This window comes from Anomaloglossus baeobatrachus, chromosome 1, assembly GCF_048569485.1.
Source record: "Anomaloglossus baeobatrachus isolate aAnoBae1 chromosome 1, aAnoBae1.hap1, whole genome shotgun sequence".
NCBI classification, from domain to species: Eukaryota; Metazoa; Chordata; class Amphibia; order Anura; family Aromobatidae; genus Anomaloglossus; species Anomaloglossus baeobatrachus.
This window is the reverse complement of record NC_134353.1, coordinates 776,481,330-776,502,962: the sequence shown is the minus strand read 5'-3', so window position 1 is coordinate 776,502,962 and position 21,633 is coordinate 776,481,330. Positions and strand designations below refer to the sequence as shown.

Genomic DNA, 21,633 nt, shown 5'->3' with positions numbered 1-21,633 from the left:
GGAAAGGGGCTTTGCATGACAGCGCCGCTAGCTCAGACACTCTCCGAAGTGATGTGACTGCTACCAGGAAGACCACTTTCTGCGAAAGGCGTGAGAGAGAAATATCCCTCATTGGCTCGAAAGGTGGTTTCTGAAGAGCCATCAGCAACCTGTTCAGATCCCAGGGTTCTAACGGCCGCTTGTAAGGAGGGACTATGTGACAAACCCCCTGCAGGAACGTGCGTACCTTTGGAAGTCTGGCCAGGCGCTTCTGAAAAAACACAGAGAGCGCTGAGACTTGTCCCTTAAGAGAGCCGAGCGACAACCCCTTTTTCAATCCGGATTGAAGGAAGGAAAGAAAAGTGGGCAAGGCAAATGGCCAGGGAGAAAAACCCTGATCAGAGCACCAAGATAGGAATATCCTCCACGTCCTGTGGTAGATCTTGGCGGACGTTGGTTTCCTAGTCTGTCTCATAGTGGCAATGACCTCTTGAGATAACCCTGAAGACGCTAGGATCCAGGACTCAATGGCCACACAGTCAGGTTGAGGGCCGCAGAATTCAGATGGAAAAACGGCCCTTGAGACAGCAAGTCTGGTCGGTCTGGTAGTGCTCACGGTTGGCCCACCGTGAGATGCCACAGATCCGGGTACCACGACCTCCTCGGCCAGTCTGGAGCGACGAGTATGGCGCGGCGGCAGTCGGACCTGATTTTGCGTAACACTCTGGGCAACAGTGCCAGAGGAGGAAACACATAAGGGAGTTGAAACTGCGACCAATCCTGAACTAAGGCGTCTGCCGCCAGAGCTCTGTGATCTTGAGACCGTGCCATGAATGTTGCAACCTTGTTGTTGTGCCGGGACGCCATTAGGTCGACGTCCGGCATCCCCCAGCGGCAACAGATCTCCTGAAACACGTCCGGGTGAAGGGACCATTCCCCTGCGTCCATGCCCTGGCGACTGAGAAAGTCTGCTTCCCAGTTTTCTACGTCCGGGATGTGAACTGCGGATATGGTGGAGGCCGTGGCTTCCACCCACATCAGAATCCGCCGGACTTCCTGGAAGGCTTGCCGACTGCGTGTTCCCCCTTGGTGGTTGATGTATGCCACCGCTGTGGAGTTGTCCGACTGAATTCGGATCTGCTTGCCTTCCAGCCACGGCTGGAACGCCTTTAGGGCAAGATACACTGCCCTTATCTCCAGAACATTGATCTGAAGGGAGGACTCTGTCGGAGTCCAGGTTCCCTGAGCCCTGTGGTGGAGAAAGACCGCTCCCCACCCTGACAGGCTCGCGTCCGTCGTGACCACAGCCCATGATGGGGGAAGGAAGGATTTCCCCTTCGACAGAGAATTGGGGAGAAGCCACCACTGAAGGGAAGCCTTGGCTGCCCGTGAAAGGGAGACGTTCCTGTCGAGGGACGTCGACTTCCCGTCCCATTTGCGGAGAATGTCCCATTGAAGTGGACGCAGATGAAACTGCGCAAAAGGAACTGCCTCCATTGCTGCTACCATCTTCCCTAGGAAGTGCATGAGGCGCCTCAGGGGGTGTGACTGGCCTTGAAGGAGAGATTGCACCCCTGTCTGTAGTGAACGCTGTTTGTCCAGCGGAAGCTTCACTATCGCTGAGAGAGTATGAAACTCCATGCCAAGATATGTCAGTGATTGGGCCGGTGTCAGATTTGACTTTGGAAAATTGATGATCCACCCGAAACTCTGGAGAGTCTCCAGAGCAATGTTCAGGCTGTGTTGGCATGCCACTTGAGAGGGTGCCTTGACCAGCAGATCGTCTAAGTAAGGGATCACCGAGTGTCCCTGAGAGTGTAGGACTGCTACCACTGCTGCCATGACCTTGGTGAAGACCCGTGGGGCTGTCGCCAGGCCGAAAGGCAGTGCCACGAACTGAAGGTGTTCGTCTCCTATGGCGAAACGCAGGAAGCGCTGATGCTCTGGTGCAATCGGTACGTGGAGATAAGCATCTTTGATGTCGATTGATGCCAGGAAGTCTCCTTGGGACATTGAGGCGATGACGGAGCGGAGCGATTCCATCCGGAACCGCCTGGTTTTTACGTGTTTGTTGAGCAGTTTTAGGTCCAGAACAGGACGGAAGGATCCGTCCTTTTTCGGTACCACAAACAAGTTGGAGTAAAAACCGTGACCCTGTTGCTGAAGAGGAACAGTGATCACCACTCCTTCCGCCTTCAGAGTGCACACCGCCTGAAGAAGAGCATCGGCTCTCTCTGGGGGCGGAGATGTTCTGAAAAATCGAGTCGGAGGACGAGAGCTGAACTCTATCCTGTAAGCGTGGGATAGAATGTCTCTCACCCATCGGTCTTTTACCTGTGGCAGCCAGGCGTCGCAAAAGCGGGAAAGCCTGCCACCGACCGAGGATGCGGTGTGAGGGGGCCGAGAGTCATGAGGAGGCCGCCTTGGGAGCGGTTCCTCCGGCGGTCTTTTTAGGACGTGACTTAGACCGCCATGAATCGGAGTTCCTCTGATCCTTTTGAGGCCTTTTAGACGAGGAGAACTGAGACCTTCCCGCGGGCCGAAAGGACCGAAACCTCGATTGTACCTTCCGTGGTTGAGGTCTGTTTGGTTTGGACTGGGGTAAGGATGAGTCCTTTCCCTTGGATTGTTTAATGATTTCATCCAATCGCTCACCAAACAAGCGGTCGCCAGAAAATGGCAAACCGGTTAAGAACTTTTTGGAAGCGGAGTCTGCCTTCCATTCACGTAGCCACATGGCCCTGCGGACTGCCACCGAATTGGCGGATGCTACCGCCGTACGGCTCGTAGAGTCCAGGACAGCATTAATGGCGTAGGACGCAAACGCCGACGCCTGAGAGGTTAAGGACACCACTTGCGGAGCAGATGTACGTGTGACTGCATTAATCTGCGCATGACAAGCTGAGATAGCTTGGAGTGCCCAGACGGCTGCGAATGCCCTCCTTCGCACAAAGCATAAAAACTGAGGAGCCCGTGATGCACGGGGGGTGTATAGGCAGAAGGGGAGGGGCTTTACACTTTTAAGTGTAATACTTTGTGTGGCCTCCGGAGGCAGAAGCTATACACCCAATTGTCTGGGTCTCCCAATGGAGCGACAAAGAAATGTTAATTGTTCTTTTATTCTATAAACTACTGACAAGTCTCTGAATTTCCAAGCAAAAAATGTATTTATTTTCTGAAAATGAGAAATGGTCAAAAATAACAAAACAGTGCATTGCTATCAGACCTCAAATAATGCAAAGAAAACAAGTTCATAATCATTTAGAAACAACAATACTAATGTTTTAACTCAGGAAGAATTCAGAAATCAATATTTTGTGGAATAACCATGATTTTTTAATCACAGCTTTCATGCGTCTTGGCATGCTTTCCACCAGTCTTTCACACTGCTTTTGGGACTTTCCATCTTCCTCTTTACTATATTCCCGAGGTTTTCAATGGGGTTCAGGCCTGGAGATTGGGCTGGCCCCGACAGGGTTTTGATGTGGTGGTCCTTCATCTACACATTGACTGACCTAGCTGTGTGGCATGGTGCATTGTCCTGCTGGGAAAACTAGTCAGAGTTTGGGAACATTGCCTGAGCAGAAGGATAACATTATATGCAGCTTGATTCATACGTCCATCGCAAAGTTTAATCTGCCCAATCCCAGCCTTGTTGAAGCATCCCTAGATCATCACCGATCCTCCACCAAATTTCATAGTGGGTGCAAGACACTGTAGGTTGCACGCCTCTCCAGGTCTCAGTCTAACCATTAGACGACCAAGTGTTGGGCAAAGTTGAAATTGTGCAGTGGTCTCTTAATTTTTGCCAGAGCTCTATATTGCAATAAAGAACTTTCTTAACACTAGAAGTCCCAGAAAGGGGGTCATTTGACATTTCTACCATTGAAACCCTACAGAGCTCGAAATTCCTAGGACTTCTAGTGTTAAAGGATTATTGCCAACCCCATTTCCAAAAAAAAAAAAAAAAAAGAAGATTTTACATAAAATATTTTTTACTGCCAAAAGGGTGTCTCCTTATAGAATTGTTTCCAACAAACAGGGTTTCTCTTTGCTACTTACGTCTGCCCAAATCTTCCAAGCCTCTTTTGCTTTTGTGACAGTTTCATTATATTCCTCAAGAGTGGCCTGAAATAAAGTATATAATAGTTATAACTAAGAATGAGTTCGAACTAAAATACAACTATTATAGTGGGCACACTTAGGGCATGTTCTATGCAGGTATGCCTGTCCAGAGATAGGAAGAAAAGGGGATAAGAAAAGTGAACATAGTTTAGAAGCTAAAAGACTTTACTCCTGAAACTAGATCACAAGATGTATGAGAAAAACGGGTTTGATGCTGCGCTAAAAACCACAACTCCAGGGGATTTGATGAAATCCTTTTCTTTATTTGCACGGGTCAACGCGTTTCGAAGGCACAGCCGCCTTCTTCATCAGGACAATACAAGGCAAAAAAGAACAGCATAACACATGTTGCTGCACACAGTGAGATATATAGTAATGAACAAGCAACAGGAATGACGTCAGAAGACCAGTGACTAATCGCCACGTGGAGTTCTCAGAGTAGAGAAAAAAAAAAAAAAAAAAGCGGGTGTAACTGAGATGAGAAAAAAGGGAAAAAAAAAAAAAGGGAAAAAAAAGGGAGGGTGTAACCAGTATTGGTCTCAAAGGTGCTGGAAAAATACACTGATAACATTAAATTAATGAAAATAAATTGTGAAAAATATATATATGCACATGTATGTATATCTGCAAAAAAATACACATGCATAAAAAGCTGCAAAGATATGAATTTATATAAATAAAAATGAATTAATAAGAAATATATGAAAAGTGTACAGTGAACACATGAAGGTATCTGATATATCCATATTCTTCTTCAAAAAGGAGTGATAACTGTTAGATAAAAATATTGTTTAAGGGGTTTAATTTATTAGATTCATTAAAGCGACCGATAAAGTATATTTGGTGCAGGACTATTGTGGTTGAACAAGTGTGGGAGAACCCTTATCTAGATCGAGGTGAAGAAAGTTCAAACAAGACCGTGGGAAAAAAAGATACTGAGCATGCGTGAGCTAACCCAGCTCATTATCACAGGGACCCGCTCGCAAGGGTAATGTGCGGACAGAGCGTGGGAAAAAGGAAAAAACACATGTGTAAAAGGAAAAAATAAACGCAGCAAAGGGAAGGATTAAGAAATATGCCTGCGAAGGCTAAAGATAGGGGAGAGGGGGGGAGAGGGGGGGAGGGGGAAGAGAAGGTCCTACATTGAATCAACTGTAGGAAACCAGTTGAGATGTGTTCATAAAATGGTAGGACATGTCCTGCAGAAATGTGGCCGACAATAGTAAAATGAGCACGGGGAGCTATGAAGGTGGTAATGCAAACTTCAAATTTAGAATAATGACATATATGTCTACATAAAAATATATCATATAAAAATATAAATATATATAAATATATCATATAAAATGATTTCATCCTTAAAGAAAACACACTAAAATGTGGAATAAAAGGGGGGGCAAAAATATGGAAACAACTTACATAAAAACTATATATATATCCATGTGTACATAAATATCGTGTATCCGCATGTGCTCCTATATGCTAATTTCGGCATATAGTAGTGAAAAATGATAAAAATATTATTATTATTATAAAATTCGGGCGATGAGAAATATATATATATGGATAATGAAACATGTAAAACATGAATACATATATATACATATATAAACATACAAGAACGCATAAATGTATAAAAATATAAAAATATAAAAATTGATGTTAGGTTAAATAACGAAAATTAATAAAAGAGGTCCGTAAGTTCATTGAGGCCATGGGGTTTCAAAGTATCAAGTTTATGAATCCAGAATGTTTCTTTTTTACTAAGTAGTTCCATTCTGTTGGGTGTATCCGGTGGAATTTGTTCAATGGGGGTGATCTTAAAGCACATTGCTTTATTATCTGAAGGATCCTGAAGGGGAAATAACAATTTCAAGTAATACCAGGATGGATTGGCAGAACTTTTTTGAGGATGGGGTCATTCAGAAGTACCGCCCAGTGATTACAGAGAATCTTTTTGATATTGAGGTCGTCGCTGTAATCACTGGGCGGTACTTCTGAATGACCCCATCCTCAAAAAAGTTCTGCCAATCCATCCTGGTATTACTTTTAGGAGAGCCCCGACTATAAAAAACATCATTGCTCCAAGTAGACTGAAAAAAGTACAGAACGGGGAAATTGTTATTTCCCCTTCGGGATCCTTCAGATGTAATACAAAGAACTGCCTATGCTGCAGAAGCATCTGTCACAACAGGTCATCCTTCAGTTCGTTTAAAGGAACTGAGAATTTTCCCATTAAGGACCATTTATCCTGCCAGTCCAATTATGTTATCTATGTGATAGATTGTATTTGCGGCAAACAATATGTGGGGAGGACTTGCCAGCCCTTACACTGTAGGTTGAATTCTCACAGGCATAATGTCAAGATAGGGTTCATGTTGCATGGCCTGTCAAGGCATTGTGCCGTGTTTCATAATAAAGCAATGTGCTTTAAGATCACCCCCATTGAACAAATTCCACCGGATCCACCGGATACACCCAACAGAATGGAACTACTTAGTAAAAAAGAAACATTCTGGATTCATAAACTTGATACTTTGAAACCCCATGGCCTCAATGAACTTACGGACCTCTTTTATTAATTTTCGTTATTAATTTAACCTAACATCAATTTTTATATTTTTATATTTTTATACATTTATGCGTTCTTGTATGTTTATATATGTATATATATGTATTCATGTTTTACATGTTTCATTATCCATATATATATATATATATATATATATATATATATATATATATATATATATATATATATATATTTCTCATCGCCCGAATTTTATAATAATAATAATATTTTTATCATTTTTCACTACTATATGCCGAAATTAGCATATAGGAGCACATGCGGATACACGATATTTATGTACACATGGATATATATATAGTTTTTATGTAAGTTGTTTCCATATTTTTGCCCCCCCTTTTATTCCACATTTTAGTGTGTTTTCTTTAAGGATGAAATCATTTTATATGATATATTTATATATATTTATATTTTTATATGATATATTTTTATGTAGACATATATGTCATTATTCTAAATTTGAAGTTTGCATTGCCACCTTCATAGCTCCCCGTGCTCATTTTACTATTGTCGGCCACATTTCTGCAGGACATGTCCTACCATTTTATGAACACATCTCAACTGGTTTCCTACAGTTGATTCAATGTAGGACCTTCTCTTCCCCCTCCCCCCCTCTCCCCCACTCTTCCCCCCCCCCCTTTTTCCCTATCTTTAGCCTTCGCAGGCATATTTCTTAATCCTTCCCTTTGCTGCGTTTATTTTTTCCTTTTACACATGTGTTTTTTCCTTTTTCCCACGCTCTGTCCGCACATTACCCTTGCGAGCGGGTCCCTGTGATAATGAGCTGGGTTAGCTCACGCATGCTCAGTATCTTTTTTTCCCACGGTCTTGTTTGAACTTTCTTCACCTCGATCTAGATAAGGGTTCTCCCACACTTGTTCAACCACAATAGTCCTGCACCAAATATACTTTATCGGTCGCTTTAATGAATCTAATAAATTAAACCCCTTAAACAATATTTTTATCTAACAGTTATCACTCCTTTTTGAAGAAGAATATGGATATATCAGATACCTTCATGTGTTCACTGTACACTTTTCATATATTTCTTATTAATTCATTTTTATTTATATAAATTCATATCTTTGCAGCTTTTTATGCATGTGTATTTTTTTGCAGATATACATACATGTGCATATATATATATTTTTCACAATTTATTTTCATTAATTTAATGTTATCAATGTATTTTTCCAGCACCTTTGAGACCAATACTGGTTACACCCTCCCTTTTTTTTCCCTTTTTTTTTTTTTTTTTTTTTTTCCCTTTTTTCTCATCTCACAGTTACACCCGCTTTTTTTTTTTTTTTTTTTCTCTACTCTGAGAACTCCACGTGGCGATTAGTCACTGGTCTTCTGACGTCATTCCTGTTGCTTGTTCATTACTATATATCTCACTGTGTGCAGCAACATGTGTTATGCTGTTCTTTTTTGCTTTGTATTGTCCTGATGAAGAAGGCGGCTGTGCCTTCGAAACGCGTTGACCCGTGCAAATAAAGAAAAGGATTTCATCAAATCCCCTGGAGTTGTGGTTTTTAGCGCAGCATCAAACCCGTTTTTCTCATACATCTTGTGATCTACCTTCCCATCGGGGCTGCAGCTGACCACCATATGCACTTTCTGCCTAAATGCTCGCAGAGGAGTTGTGCCTGTCACAACTGAAACAGGTGAGTACCTGTCTCTTTACATTTTAATCTCTTGTCCACCAGATAAGACCCTATTTTGCGCTTTCTTCCTCCACAGTTTTTTCCTGTTACTCCTGAAACTGGCATGCTGCATATTGATTGGCAGCCTGCCCTGCACACACATGCTGCATAGCAAATTGTCAATGTGTGGGGGAGGGATTACAGCGCACTGACATAATCGTGAACAGTGACTGTAATCGCTCTGTGCATTGTCCCATTGACTGGAAGAGGGTGGCTGCTGGGAGAATATAACTTCATTTCCTCCCTGTAGTTGCTGCTCCAGTAAGCAGTCTACACAGGATTAAAATGCCATTTAACCCTACATCTACAAGTAAAAAGGAATTTGTGGATGTGACAGGTTCACTATAAAATGGAGTATTCCAGTCTACATCATTACCTATCCACTGGTGATATTGTTAGATCAGTGTGGGTCCCAGCGCTGGACTGAATAACGTATCCCTTATTTTCCCCTTGCTACAAGACTGCAGTCAGGAGGATTAGGTTGTATATGCATCCTGTACCTTCATTCAATGTCTATGGCAAAATGATGAAGGTAGCTGAGCACAGTGTATAGGAGAATTTATGCAGGTGGGATTACTCCTTAAATACGGCCATCAGTAATTCTAAACAGTATACAACCCCTGGCAAAAATTATGGAATCACCTGGCTCTGAGGATGTTCAGTTTACTTTTGTTTAACAGAGGGAAAAAAAAAAAAAAAAAAAAAAAAGCAGATCACAGACAAGGCACCAAACTAAAGTAATTTCAAAAGTCCATTTTCCTGGCTTTGAGAAACAAAGAAAAAAAAATCATGAAAACAAATGTGCTAGCCATTAACGGTTACTTTTCAAGACCAAACAGGGGAAAAATTATGGAATCACTCAATTAAAGGAAAAAAATTATGGAATCATTGAAGAGGAAAAAAAAAACAAAAGAACACTCCAATATATCACTAGTATTTTGTTGCACCACCTCTGGCTTTTATAACAGCTTGCAGTCTCTGAGGCATGGACTTAATGAGTGACAAACAGTACTCATCAATCTGGCTCCAACTTTCTCCGATTGCTGTTGCCAGATCAACTTTGCAGGTTGGAGCCTTGTCATGGACCATTTTCTTCAACTTCCACCACAGATTTTCAATTGGTTTGAGATCCGGACTATTTGCAGGCCATGACATTGACCTTATGTGTCTTTTTTAAAGGAATGTTTTCACAGTTTTTCCTCTATGGCAGGATGCATTATCATCTTGATAAAATTAAATCATCCCCAAACATAAGAAAAAGTGGGATAAGAAAAGTTTCCAAAATTTCAATGTAAACTTGGGCATTTATTGAAGATGTAATGACCGCCATCTTCCCAGTGCCTTTACCTGACCTGCAGCCCCATATCATCAATGACTGTGGAAATTTACAGGCAGTCACATTTTTATAGTTTAGCTTTTCTGCATGTAAATCACATTTCCTTTAGGCAGTTTCTTACAGTTCGGTCACAGACATTGACTCCAATTTCCTCCCATTCGTTCATTTGTTTTGTTGTGAATTTCCTGTTTTGGAGACATATTGCTTAAAGTTTCCTGTCTTGACGCTTTGATGTCTTCCTTGGTCTACTAGTATGTTTGCCTTTAACAACCTTCCCATGTTGTTTGTATTTGATCCAGATATTCGATACAGCTGACTATGAACAACCAACATCTTTTGTAATATTGCATGATGATTTACCTTTTTTTTTTTTTTTAAAGAGTTTCATAATCCTCTCCTTTGTTTCAATTGACATCTCTCATGTTGGAGCCATGATTCATGTCAGTCCACTTGGTGAAACAGCTCTCCAAGATGTGATCACTTCTTTTTAGATGCAGACTAAAGAACAGATCTTATTTGATGCAGATGTTTGTTTTGGGAATGAAAATTTACAGGGCGATTCCATAATTTGTCCACCTGTTTGGTCTTGAAAAGTAACCGTTACTGGCTAGCACATTAGGTTTTCAGGATTATATTTTTTTTTTGGTGTTTTTTCTTTTTTTAAAAAAAGCCAGAAAGTTGACATTTGAAATGACTTTAGCTTTGTGCCATGTCTGTGATCTGCTTCTTTTAAAAAAAAAAAAAAAAAAAAAGTAAACCGCCAGGTGAGTCCATAATTTTTGCCAGCGGCTGTATTACAATATAAGATAGGTTAGGTTCAGAAATATGTGGACAGTGACAAGTTTTGACATTTTAGCTGTTCAAACTACAAACATGCCTTTTTCATCAATGCTTTGCTACCATGAATTTTATCCACCATCAGCCACCTGATGAATCTGTTGGGGGAAACCTGTTGAGGCAAACTTATGTTCTACCCTGATAAGTAAATTTTGATCCAGAATCTTGATTGTTTGCCATTAACCTGTATATCTTATATGCTAGTATATATGGTTTATCTATACCTTCTATATTGATCAATTTAAATGTGATTATCTTCAGAATCACAAGGGCAAGGTAAGGACAGCCGCCGAGGAGTGGGGCCACCATACACGCTAAGCTTAGGATGCCAACCTCCGCAGACAGGCAGGCCACATTTATTAGAGTCTAATTTAGGGAAAGAAAAGCATCTACAATATTTTTTATCTTTCTATCAATGCACTTCATTTTGTGATCCACTACCTTGAATATATGAAAGTGACGCATATCTACATTTACATGTATAACTTGGTATAAGAGGACTATAGTACTGTATATCTTATATGCTAGTATATACGATTCATCTATACATTCTATATTGCTTCTTTCACATGTGGTTAGCTACAAGATCCCGAAGGGCAAGGTAGGGACAGGTGCAGAGGCGCCATTTAAAGGGGTGGTTCACCCATTTTTTTATTTTGTCTATGGATGTAACTTACCATTTTGGGAGTTTTCTTAATTGGTCTCTATTTCCAGTTCTGGCACTGAGCGGTGCTATCCTGCACGCTCAGTGCCTGTCACATGACCCCTGGAGCTGTGGCTGCCAGCAACCTCTGATGTCCCGACCAAGTTCCGGGCTCTCAAACTTGACGCTTACGTCAGAGGAGGCTGGCACCACTCACACCGATTGACTGGGCTGTGGGCGGTGACTACCGCACGTCACAGCCCAGCATCGAGGGGAGGATCCAGAGAGCTTTAGTGTGGAGCGGTGAATGCAGAGCGGCGCCGCTTACCATCGGTCAGCTGTGGGAGGTGCGGGCTCCAGTGTGGAGTACAGGGGGGGGGGGGGTTCCTCATCTGAAATCCCCCCTGCCACGCAAGTGAATGATCACACTATCCACCCGCCCGCTGTGCTCAGCTCTCAGGAGAGCCTGCGGTGTCGGCAGTGTGATCATACACTCCCACCAGCAGCACAGGTCCCAGAGTGGAGACAGTGACATGCTCTGCTCTTAAGCTGGTGTCACACATAACGACGACGACAACGACGTCGCTGCTACGTCACCATTTTCTGTGACGTTGCAGCGACGTCCCGTCGCTGTCGCTGTGTGTGACATCCAGCAACGACCTGGCCCCTGCTGTGAGGTCGCCGGTCGTTGCTGAATGTCCAGCTTCATTTTTTGGTCGTCACTCTCCCGCTGTGACACACACATCGCTGTGTGTGACAGCGAGAGAGCGACGAAATGAAGCGATCAGGAGCCGGCACTGGCAGCTGCGGTAAGCTGTAACCAGCGTAAACATCGGGTAACCAAGGGAAGACCTTTCCCTGGTTACCCGATGTTTACGCTGGTTACCAGCCTCCGCTCTTGCTGCCAGTGCCGGCTTCTGCACTGTGACATGTGGCTGCAGTATGCATCGGGTAATTAACCCGATGTATACTGTAGCAAGGAGAGCAAGGAGCCAGCGCTAAGCAGTGCGCGCGGCTCCTTGCTCTCTGCACTGTGACATGTAGCTGCAGCACACATCGGGTTAATTAACCCGATGTGTACTGTACCTAGGAGAGCAAGGAGCCAGCGCTAAGCGCGGCTCCCTGCTCTATGCACATGTAGCACAGCGACGTTATGATCGCTGCTTCTGCTGTGTTTGACAGCTAAGCAGCGATCATAACAGCGACTTACAAGGTCGCTGTTACGTCACCGAAAATGGTGACGTAACAGCGACGTCGTTGTCGCTGTCGCTTAGTGTGACACCAGCTTTACACATAGTGTGCTATATGTCACTATCTGTCTCCACTCTGGGACTTGTTGTGCAGGTGACCAAATGATAAAAGCTCTATTACCATGATTAGGCAATGCACACAGGAAGGAGGGGAGGGAACTGTTTTGGTGGAAATCTGAGGGGAGGGAACAGTTAGAGTGGGTGTGAGATAGATTGCTAATTACTGCAAAGGATTATGGAAGTTGTAGTAACTGAACCCAGGAAGTCAAGAGAGCGATTAACCCCATCAGAGCTGGAGCCAGAAATGAGGATGTTCTGCTAGAGCACAATAAAAGGTAATATTCGTAAAATAACATGATAGATGTGTGGAGAGGCACATAATAGCAAGATTTTCAGAAAAAAAAAAAAATCAGTTTTGGTAGCTGGACAACTTCTTTAAGCAATCCTCGCGGTGCCGACCTCTTCGGGCAGGCAGAACACACGTAGGTTGTGTTTTAGGGATAGAATGGCATTTATAATCACTTTATCCTATATCGGTACACCTGCATATATTTTTTGACAAACATACCAGTTAATTATACTGGTCAATCTGTGTGTTTTTTGTTAGTCCTAATTTAATGTATTTTATAAACAGCGTTTTGAAACCAAGGGGTTTATTTATGCTAGCTTGTTAGTAGAGACACCCTTCAAAAAAAATCATTATTACGTTAAATGCAGCACCCTGGGGTAACCGATGCCGCAGAGGACTGCATTACCCCGGGTTCCTGGAAGACCAATGCTGGCAACCGCACTACATACATTTAAATTGCCCGCTTCCCAGGCTGAGCAACAGGCTAGCAACGGGTTTAGAGGGGCAGCTGCCCACTGGCTGGGACCTGCCCAATCTGGTAGCCAGAAGCACAGAGAGGGGAGAGGTCAGTTAGTCAGTTGGTAGAGAGAGTCGGAGTGAGTCGTGAGTGAGAGAGGGTGTGTGGTCCGAAGAGGGCCTCGGTAAATGAAAGAGGAAACCGGTCACCTGAAGGGGAACAGAGCCAGTACCCTAAGGGACCGAGCACAAAGGGGAACAGGACCCTAGTCTGTGCAGACGTTTCAAGGCCACCCAATAATCCTGCATGTGATCGGGGACTATCAGGATCCGTCACCACTGAAGGTACGGGACACAGTAACAAAGAGGGAACCTGGGCACTAAGACAGAAAGAAAGGTTCAAATTACCTGTTATACGTACCCAGAAGGACAAGAGGGAGAACGGAGAGGGACCCCAAATTGCTCCAGGCCACGTGTACCCTAATTCCAAAAAGTGCAACAAGGAGGTTTTACCAGGTCACCACGCCAACACTGGGACAAAAGGGAACCCGGGACCCTGAAAACCAGCAGAAGCGGGCTGCTGCTACCAGGACTCTGAGTAATACCCAGTTAAACCGCAGATCATCTGAATCATTGCTATACCTTACTCAGCATCAACTGTTACCCCTAACATTGAACCTCTGGGGCCTAACCCTACTTGAGGAGAGTTCAACATCTATGCTACACCACACCAACAGCAGAGGACATTAAGCAGCAGCGGCTTTCCCCTAAATAGCCATGCACCGCAAGTGGCGTCACAGACATTCTGTACATACTCCCTTGTAAACATCCCTTCTTTTTCAAGGTACCCCCGGGGGTCACCGAACCGGGCACCGGCCATCTGAGTGACATTGTCTCCCTGTATCCAACGCCCAGAACAGAGTACCCTAGGCCCTGGGGCGCGTCAAACATTTTAGCTGTTCACCAAAATATATTTAAAATACAGTTATGAAATCAATATAAGCTTAAACTGCACTCCGGGTTTATTTGAAGGTATTCAAATCTTAATTAAGGTAAGGGTCTAGGAATTATAGCTCTTTATGTAGCTGTCTCTGTTTCAAGGGACCAAAAGAAATTGGACAATTATCTCAAACTCTATAGTGGGCTGCATGGGCTATTCCCTCATTAATCCATCATCAGTTAAGCAGATAAAAGGTCTGAAGTGGATTCCAGATGTTGCATTTGCATTTAGAAGCTGTTGTGAACACAATGTGGTGAAAGGATCTCTCAATGGAAGAAAACCAGACCATCTCAGTGGAAGAGAAGCAGACCATCATTTGGCTGAGAAAAAAAAAAGAAGAAGAAGAGGGAATCCATCAGAGAGATAGCAGAGGTGTTAAGGGTAGCTAGAACACAATTCACTCTGGGGAGGGAGGAAGTGCACTGTTGAGCTTGGGAAGGCAAAATGCCCTGGGCGTCCATGGAAGAGAACAATGGTTTGTAAACTCTGAATCCTTTCCATAATGAATAAAAAACAAAAACAAAAAAAAACCCTTTAAAACATACACCCAAGTGAAGAATATGCTCCAGGAGTAGATGTTTCAGTATCTAACACTACCATAAAGAGAAGACTTCATGAGAGAAAATACAAGAAGGTTCATCACAAGGTACAAACCATTAATCAGCCTTAAAAATAGAAAAAAGGTAGGATTACACTTTGCCAAATAAAGAAACCAGCCCAGTTCTAAAAAAAAAAAAAACAAAAAAAAAAAAAACCCCAAATATTCTTTGGGCAGAGAAAAGCAAGATCAACCTGCTACAGAATGATGGGGAGAATAAAGTATAGAGAACGCTTGGAACTCATCCAAAGCATCGCACATCCTCTGTAAAATATGGTAAAGGCAGTGTGATAGCATCAGCATGCTTGGCTTCCAATGGCACTGTGTCACTAGTGTTTATTGATGATAGAATTTAAGTCAGAAGCAGCTGAATGTAATCTGAAGTGTATAGGGCTATACTTTCTGCTCAGATTGAATCAAATGAAGAAAGGTTAATTGTATAGCACTTCACAGATTAATAACGACCAAAACATACTGTGAAAGCAACCAGGGAGTTTGTTTTTTTTAAGGCAAAAAAGTAGAATATTTGCAATGGCGGAGTCAGTCACCAGATCTCAACGCCATCGATCAAGTATTTCACATGCTTAAGAAAACTTAAAGGCAGAAAGAACCACAGATAAGCAACAACTGAAATCAGCTGCAGCAAAGACCTGGGCAAGCATCACAAAGGAGGAAATCCAGTGTTTAGTGCTGTCCATGGCTTCCAGACTTCGGTCAGTCATTGGGATATAAAAAAAAAAAAAAAAAAAAAAAAAAAAAAATGAATATTTTATTCATGGCGATGTTAATTTGTTCAATTACTTTATCCCCTGAAAAGAGGAGGACTTCTAGAAAAATGGCTTCAATTACTAACAGTTGTTCAATTCCTAATATTTGTTCAACCCCTTTAAATTAAACCTGAATGTCTCCACTTAATTTGCATCTTAATTATTTATTTATTTTTTTTTTAAATGAAAGAACTAAGAAATAAAATTTATAGTTTTATGCAGAGCTCACATTGCAAAAGTTGTGTCACTGTCCAAGTTTTTCTGGACCTAACTGTATATTTTGTAGAACGTTCTTGGAGTTTTTTGGGTTGTTTTTTTGTTTGTTTTTTTAGGGTGGGTGGTGTCACCATTGCTAATGTACAACCACCAATTTGTGGTATTGTTATCACAGTGGATTCACACAATAAAGCTGTGTGCAAATTGTACAGATTTACAAAATCATAACCACTTCAACTATATTACCTGTCTAACTCTGGCGATTGGTAAATTACTAGCAGGACAATATGACGTCACCACCTGCAAAAAAATAAAGAAATAAAATTAAAATGATTTAAACATTATAGGCAGACTTTTATGCCATGTCTTACATTTATTATTAAATTATACCCACCTCATCCCCCACATTCTGGATAACAGGACAACATGCTACTTATCAGATTTTTTACCTCTATGTACTACCAAGCTGTAACTAAACTAAGTAGCATCACTGGAGATCCCTCAGTGACTATAGCATGAGCCAATTTACATAGTTACTTAGGTTGAAAAAAGACGCAAGTCCATCTGGTTCAACCTTCCTCCACTAATTCTACATTTTGTCCCTAAATCACTTATAACCAAAAATGTTGTGTGTCCTGAGGACATCATCCAACACTTTTTTTAAAAGCTGTTATAGTATCGGCCATTACTACCTCTTGTGGTAGGGCATTCCACAGTCTGACTGCTCTAACTGTAAAGACCTCTTTCCTATTTAGCTGCCGGACTCTCTTTTCTTCCATTCGCAGTGTATGCCCCCTGGTCCTTAGTACTGTCTTTGGAAGAAATAAGTCATGTGCTGCAACAAATTGAAAAGGCAGATAATAATAATAATAATAATAATAATAATAATAATAATAATAATAATAAATTATTATTATTATTAATATTATTATTATTATTATGGTTCTTATTATGGGGGATTTCAACTATCGAGACATACAGTGGGACATAGAATCTTCTGGTTGTGCTAAAAGCTGCAAGTTCTTATCTACTATTCAAGACAATTTACTCTCTCAGATGTTAGATGAACCGACGAGGGAAGATAATTTGCTAGATCTGGTCCTGTCAAATAGACCGGATACAATTTCAGATCTACAGGTCCGGGAGCACTTGGGCACCAGCGATCATAATATGGTAAGCTTCAAAGTAATATTCAACAGAACATTTCAAAGGGGAAATGCTAAAACCTGGAATTTTAGGAAAGCAGATTTCAACAAATTAAAGGGAAAAGCTGAATTATGTAGATTGGGACAAAGTCATGGTAACTGGGGATACAGAAGATAAATGGGGCAAGTTTAAGGATATACTGCTAGAGTTCAGTAAAAACTTATACCCTCTGGTAATAAAATGTTCAGGAATAAAAAACCACTATGGATAAGACTGTACAAAGTATAATAAAACAAAAACAAAAGGGTGTTTAAAATCTTAAAGGCTGAGAATACAGAAATCTTTATACTCCTGAAATGCTATATCAATAGGAAAAGCAAAAAAGAAAATCAAACAAGCAAAACTAGCTACTGAAACACAAAAAAAAAAAAAAAAAAAAAATCACCAAAGAAATTAAAATAAATACATTAATGCCAAAAGGAAAACAAAGAATAGTATCGGCCCCTTAAAGTATAAAATAAGTTAGAGGACAAACAAAAGACTGACCTATTAAATAGGCATTTCTCATCTGTGTTCACCAAGGAACTGACTGTACCAGGGATCATTCAACAAGTGAAAAATCAAAGTTCATAAGATATAATTAAATTTCGTACAAGAAGAAGTACGCCTGCGTCTGAGTAAATTAAACATTGACAAATCCCCCGGGGCAGATGGCATTCATCCACGAATATTGAGGGAATTGAGCTCCGTAAATCGACAGACCGCTGTATCTCATATTTTTAGACTCGCTTGTAACAAGGTTGGTGCCTCAAGATTGGAGGATTGCTGATGTGGTACCGATATTTAAAAAAGGTAAGCGGGTAGATCCAGGCAACTACCGTCCAGTAAGCCTGACATCAGTAGTATGCAAACTTTTTGAGGGCATTTTAAGGGATGACATGCAAAAATATATTGCAGAAAATAATATAATAACTGACAAACAGCATAGATTCATGAAAGATAAGTCATGTCTAACCAACCTGTTGAGGTTCTATGAGGGGGTAAGTGCAAACCTGGATATTGGTAATGCAGCCGATGTGATTTATTTTGACTTTGAAAAGGCATTTGATACTGTACCACATAACCTTATACTAAAGCTCCAGAAGCAAGGACTAGGGGAAACTATTAGCCAATTCCTTACCCAGTTGCATAAAGATAGGAAACGGTAAATTCTCTAAATGGGCTATAGTCAGCAGTGGGGTGCCGCAGGGATCTGTGCTAGGACCGATTCTTTTTAATCTCTTTATTAATGACCTTGTGGATGGGATTGATAGTAACGTGTCAGTCTTTGCTGATGACACCAAACTATGTAAAATATTAAAAACTGACCTTGATAGTACAATATTACAAAAAGATCTGGATACGATGTCAGAATGGGCAGATACTTGGCGAATGAGATTTAATGTTGATAAATGTAAAGTAATGCACCTAGGACGGAGTAATCCTATAGCTACGTATACATTAAATGGAAGTAGACTCCTGACTACAGAACAGGAGAAGGATTTGGGTATTCTTATTACAAATAAGCTGAGCAGCAGCTCTCAATGTCAAGCAGCAGCTGCTAAAGCAAACAAGATTTTAGGGTGTATAAGAAGAAAGATTAGATCCCGTGATCCCAAATCACTTGTAAGGCCACATCTGGAATATGGGATCCGGTTTTGGGCTCCACATTTTAAAAAGGACATTCAGAAGTTAGAGTCAGTTCAAAGGCAGCTAACTAGACTACTACAAGTAATGGAAGGCCTCACATATGATAACCGGTTGAAAAAAAGAGAATTTTGTTTACTTACCGTAAATTCTTTTTCTTATAATTCCGTATTGGGAGACCCAGACATTGGGTGTATAGCTTCTGCCTCCGGAGGACACACAAAGTACTACACTCAAAAGTGTAGCTCCTCCCTCTGAGCATATACACCCCCTGGATAACCAAATATAGCCAGTTTAGTGCAAAAGCTGAAGGAGAATAGCCACCCACAAGTAGAGATAGAGCAAGAACCGGAACAACCGGGGCCTCTGTCTACAACAACAGCCGGTGATAACACGCGGAACAAGAAACTGCCAACAGGCAACAGGGAGGGTGCTGGGTCTCCCAATACGGAACTATAAGAAAAAGAATTTACGGTAAGTAAACAAAATTCTCTTTTTCTTTATCGTTCCTATGGGAGACCCAGACATTGGGACGTCTCAAAGCAGTCCATGGCTGGGAATAAACAGAAAAACTGAGAAGTAGGCGGAGCCTAACTTCACAAATGGGCGACAGCCGCCTGAAGGATGCGTCTGCCCAAGCTCGCATCTGCCGAAGCATGAGCATGCACTTGGTAGTGCTTTGAAAAGGTATGCAGGCTAGTCCAAGTGGCAGCCTGACAGACTTGCTGAGCCGTAGCCTGGTGCCTGAAAGCCCAAGAGGCACCGACAGCTCTGGTCGAGTGTGCCTTGATCCCCGGCGGGGGAGGCACCTGAGAACACTGGTAGGCATCCAAAATGGTCGACCTAATCCAACGGGCTAAGGTCGGCTTAGAAGCGCAGAGAGGCCCTTACGCCGACCTGTGGTTAGCACAAAAAGAGAGGTGCACCGCCTAAGAGCAGCGGTGCGAGACACATAGATCCGGAGCGCCCGCACCAGATCCAGAGTATGCAACGCTTTCTCAAAGCGATGAACAGGAGCCGGACAAAAGGAAGGTAGGGTAATGTCCTGGTTAAGGTGGAAAGGAGAAACCACCTTAGGAAGAAAGTCCGGAGTCGGACGGAGAACCACCTTGTCTTGATGAAAAACCAAAAAAGGTGACTCCGAAGAGAGCGCAGCCAAATCAAAGACTCTCCTGAGGGAAGTTATGGCCACTAGAAAGACTACTTTCTGTGAAAGACGAAACAAAGAAACCTCCCTAAGAGGCTCAAAGGGGGGTTTCTGCAAAACCGTGAGAACCAAATTGAGGTCCCAGGGATCCAAGGGCCGACGGTAAGGTGGAATGATGTGAGACGCACCTTGCATGAAGGTGCGGACCTGAGCCAGCCGGGCGATACGCCGCTGGAACAGCACTGACAGAGCCGAGACTTGTCCCTTGAGAGAGTTGAGGGACAGTCCCAGCTGCAGACCGGACTGTAGAAAGGACAGAAGGGTCGGCAAGGAAAAAGGCCAAGGAGGATGGCCGGAAGAGCGACACCAGGACAGGAAAATCTTCCAAGTCCTGTGATAGATCTTGGCAGAGGAAGACTTCCGGGCCCGAGTCATAGTGGAGATGACTTCAGGAGGAATACCAGAAGTCGTCAAGATCCAGGACTCAAGAGCCACGCCGTCAATCTGAGAGCCACAGAATTCTGGCGGAAAAACGGACCTTGTGAGAGAAGGTCTGGACGGTCCGGAAGATGCCACGGCACCTCTACGGACAGATGGAGCACGTCTGGGTACCAAGGTCGCCTGGGCCAGTCCGGAGCAATGAGGATGACCCGACGGCCCTCCATTCTGATCTTGCGCAGAACTCTGGGCAAGAGAGCTAGAGGGGGAAACACGTAGGACAGACGAAACTGGGACCAGTCTTGAACCAGAGCGTCCGCGGCGAAGGCCTGAGGATCGTGGGAGCGAGCCACGTAAACCGGAACCTTGTTGTTGTGACGGGATGCCATTAGGTGCACTTCCGGAGTGCCCCACTTGCGGCAGATTGACTGAAACACTGCCGGATGCAGGGACCACTCGCCACTGTCCACGGTTTGACGGCTGAGATAATCTGCTTCCCAGTTTTTCACGCCTGGGATGTGGACTGCGGATATGGTGGACTTGGAGTCCTCCGTCCACTGAAGGATGCGTTGTACCTCCAACATTGCCAGGCGGCTGCGTGTCCCGCCTTGGTGATTGATGTAGGCAACCGCTGTCGCGTTGTCTGACTGGACTCGGATGTGCTTGCCCGCCAATAGGTGGTGAAAAGCTAGGAGAGCCAGAAGCACGGCTCTGGTTTCCAGCACATTGATCGAGAGGGCTGACTCGGACGGAGTCCAAGTGCCCTGCGCTCGGTGGTGGAGACATGCCGCTCCCCAGCCGGATAGACTGGCATCCGTGGTGAGGATCACCCAGGATGGGGCCAGGAAGGAGCGCCCCTGAGACAGAGAGAGGGGCCGAAGCCACCACTGAAGAGAGCTCCTGGTCTGTGGCGACAGAGCCACTAACCTGTGCAAGGAGGAAGGCCGCTTGTCCCAACAGCGGAGAATGTCCAGCTGCAGTGGCCGCAGATGGAACTGGGCAAAGGGAACAGCCTCCATTGACGCCACCATCTGACCCAGCACCTGCATCAGGTGCCTGATGGAATAACGGCGGGGCCTCAGCAGAGAGCGCACCACCAGTTGGAGGGACTGCTGTTTGACTAAGGGCAACTTCACAAGTGCCGGCAAAGTCTCGAACTGCATCCCTAGGTACGTGAGCCTCTGGGTCAGAGTCAGAGTGGATTTGGGCAGATTGACAAGCCACCCGAATTGGGCTAGAGTGGCGAGAGTGAGCGAGGCACTCTGCTGACAGTCTGCGCTGGATGAAGCCTTGACTAGAAGGTCGTCCAGGTAAGGAATCACTGCCAACCCCTGGAGGTGCAGAACCGCAACCACTGCTGCCAT

At 43.4% G+C, this 21,633-nt stretch overlaps 1 protein-coding gene across 1 annotated transcript in view; it reads right to left on the bottom strand.

Annotated features, from left to right (window-relative positions):
* The window catches only part of ALDH7A1 (aldehyde dehydrogenase 7 family member A1), a 121,520-nt gene that overhangs the window by 73,967 nt on the left and 25,920 nt on the right, over positions 1-21,633 (bottom strand). The window contains exons 2-3 of the mRNA XM_075341871.1: positions 16,099-16,152; positions 4,042-4,107 (exon numbers count right to left, since the gene is read on the bottom strand). Coding sequence (XP_075197986.1) covers positions 4,042-4,107; positions 16,099-16,152 — 120 coding nt within the window. The remainder of the gene's footprint in view (positions 1-4,041; positions 4,108-16,098; positions 16,153-21,633) is intronic.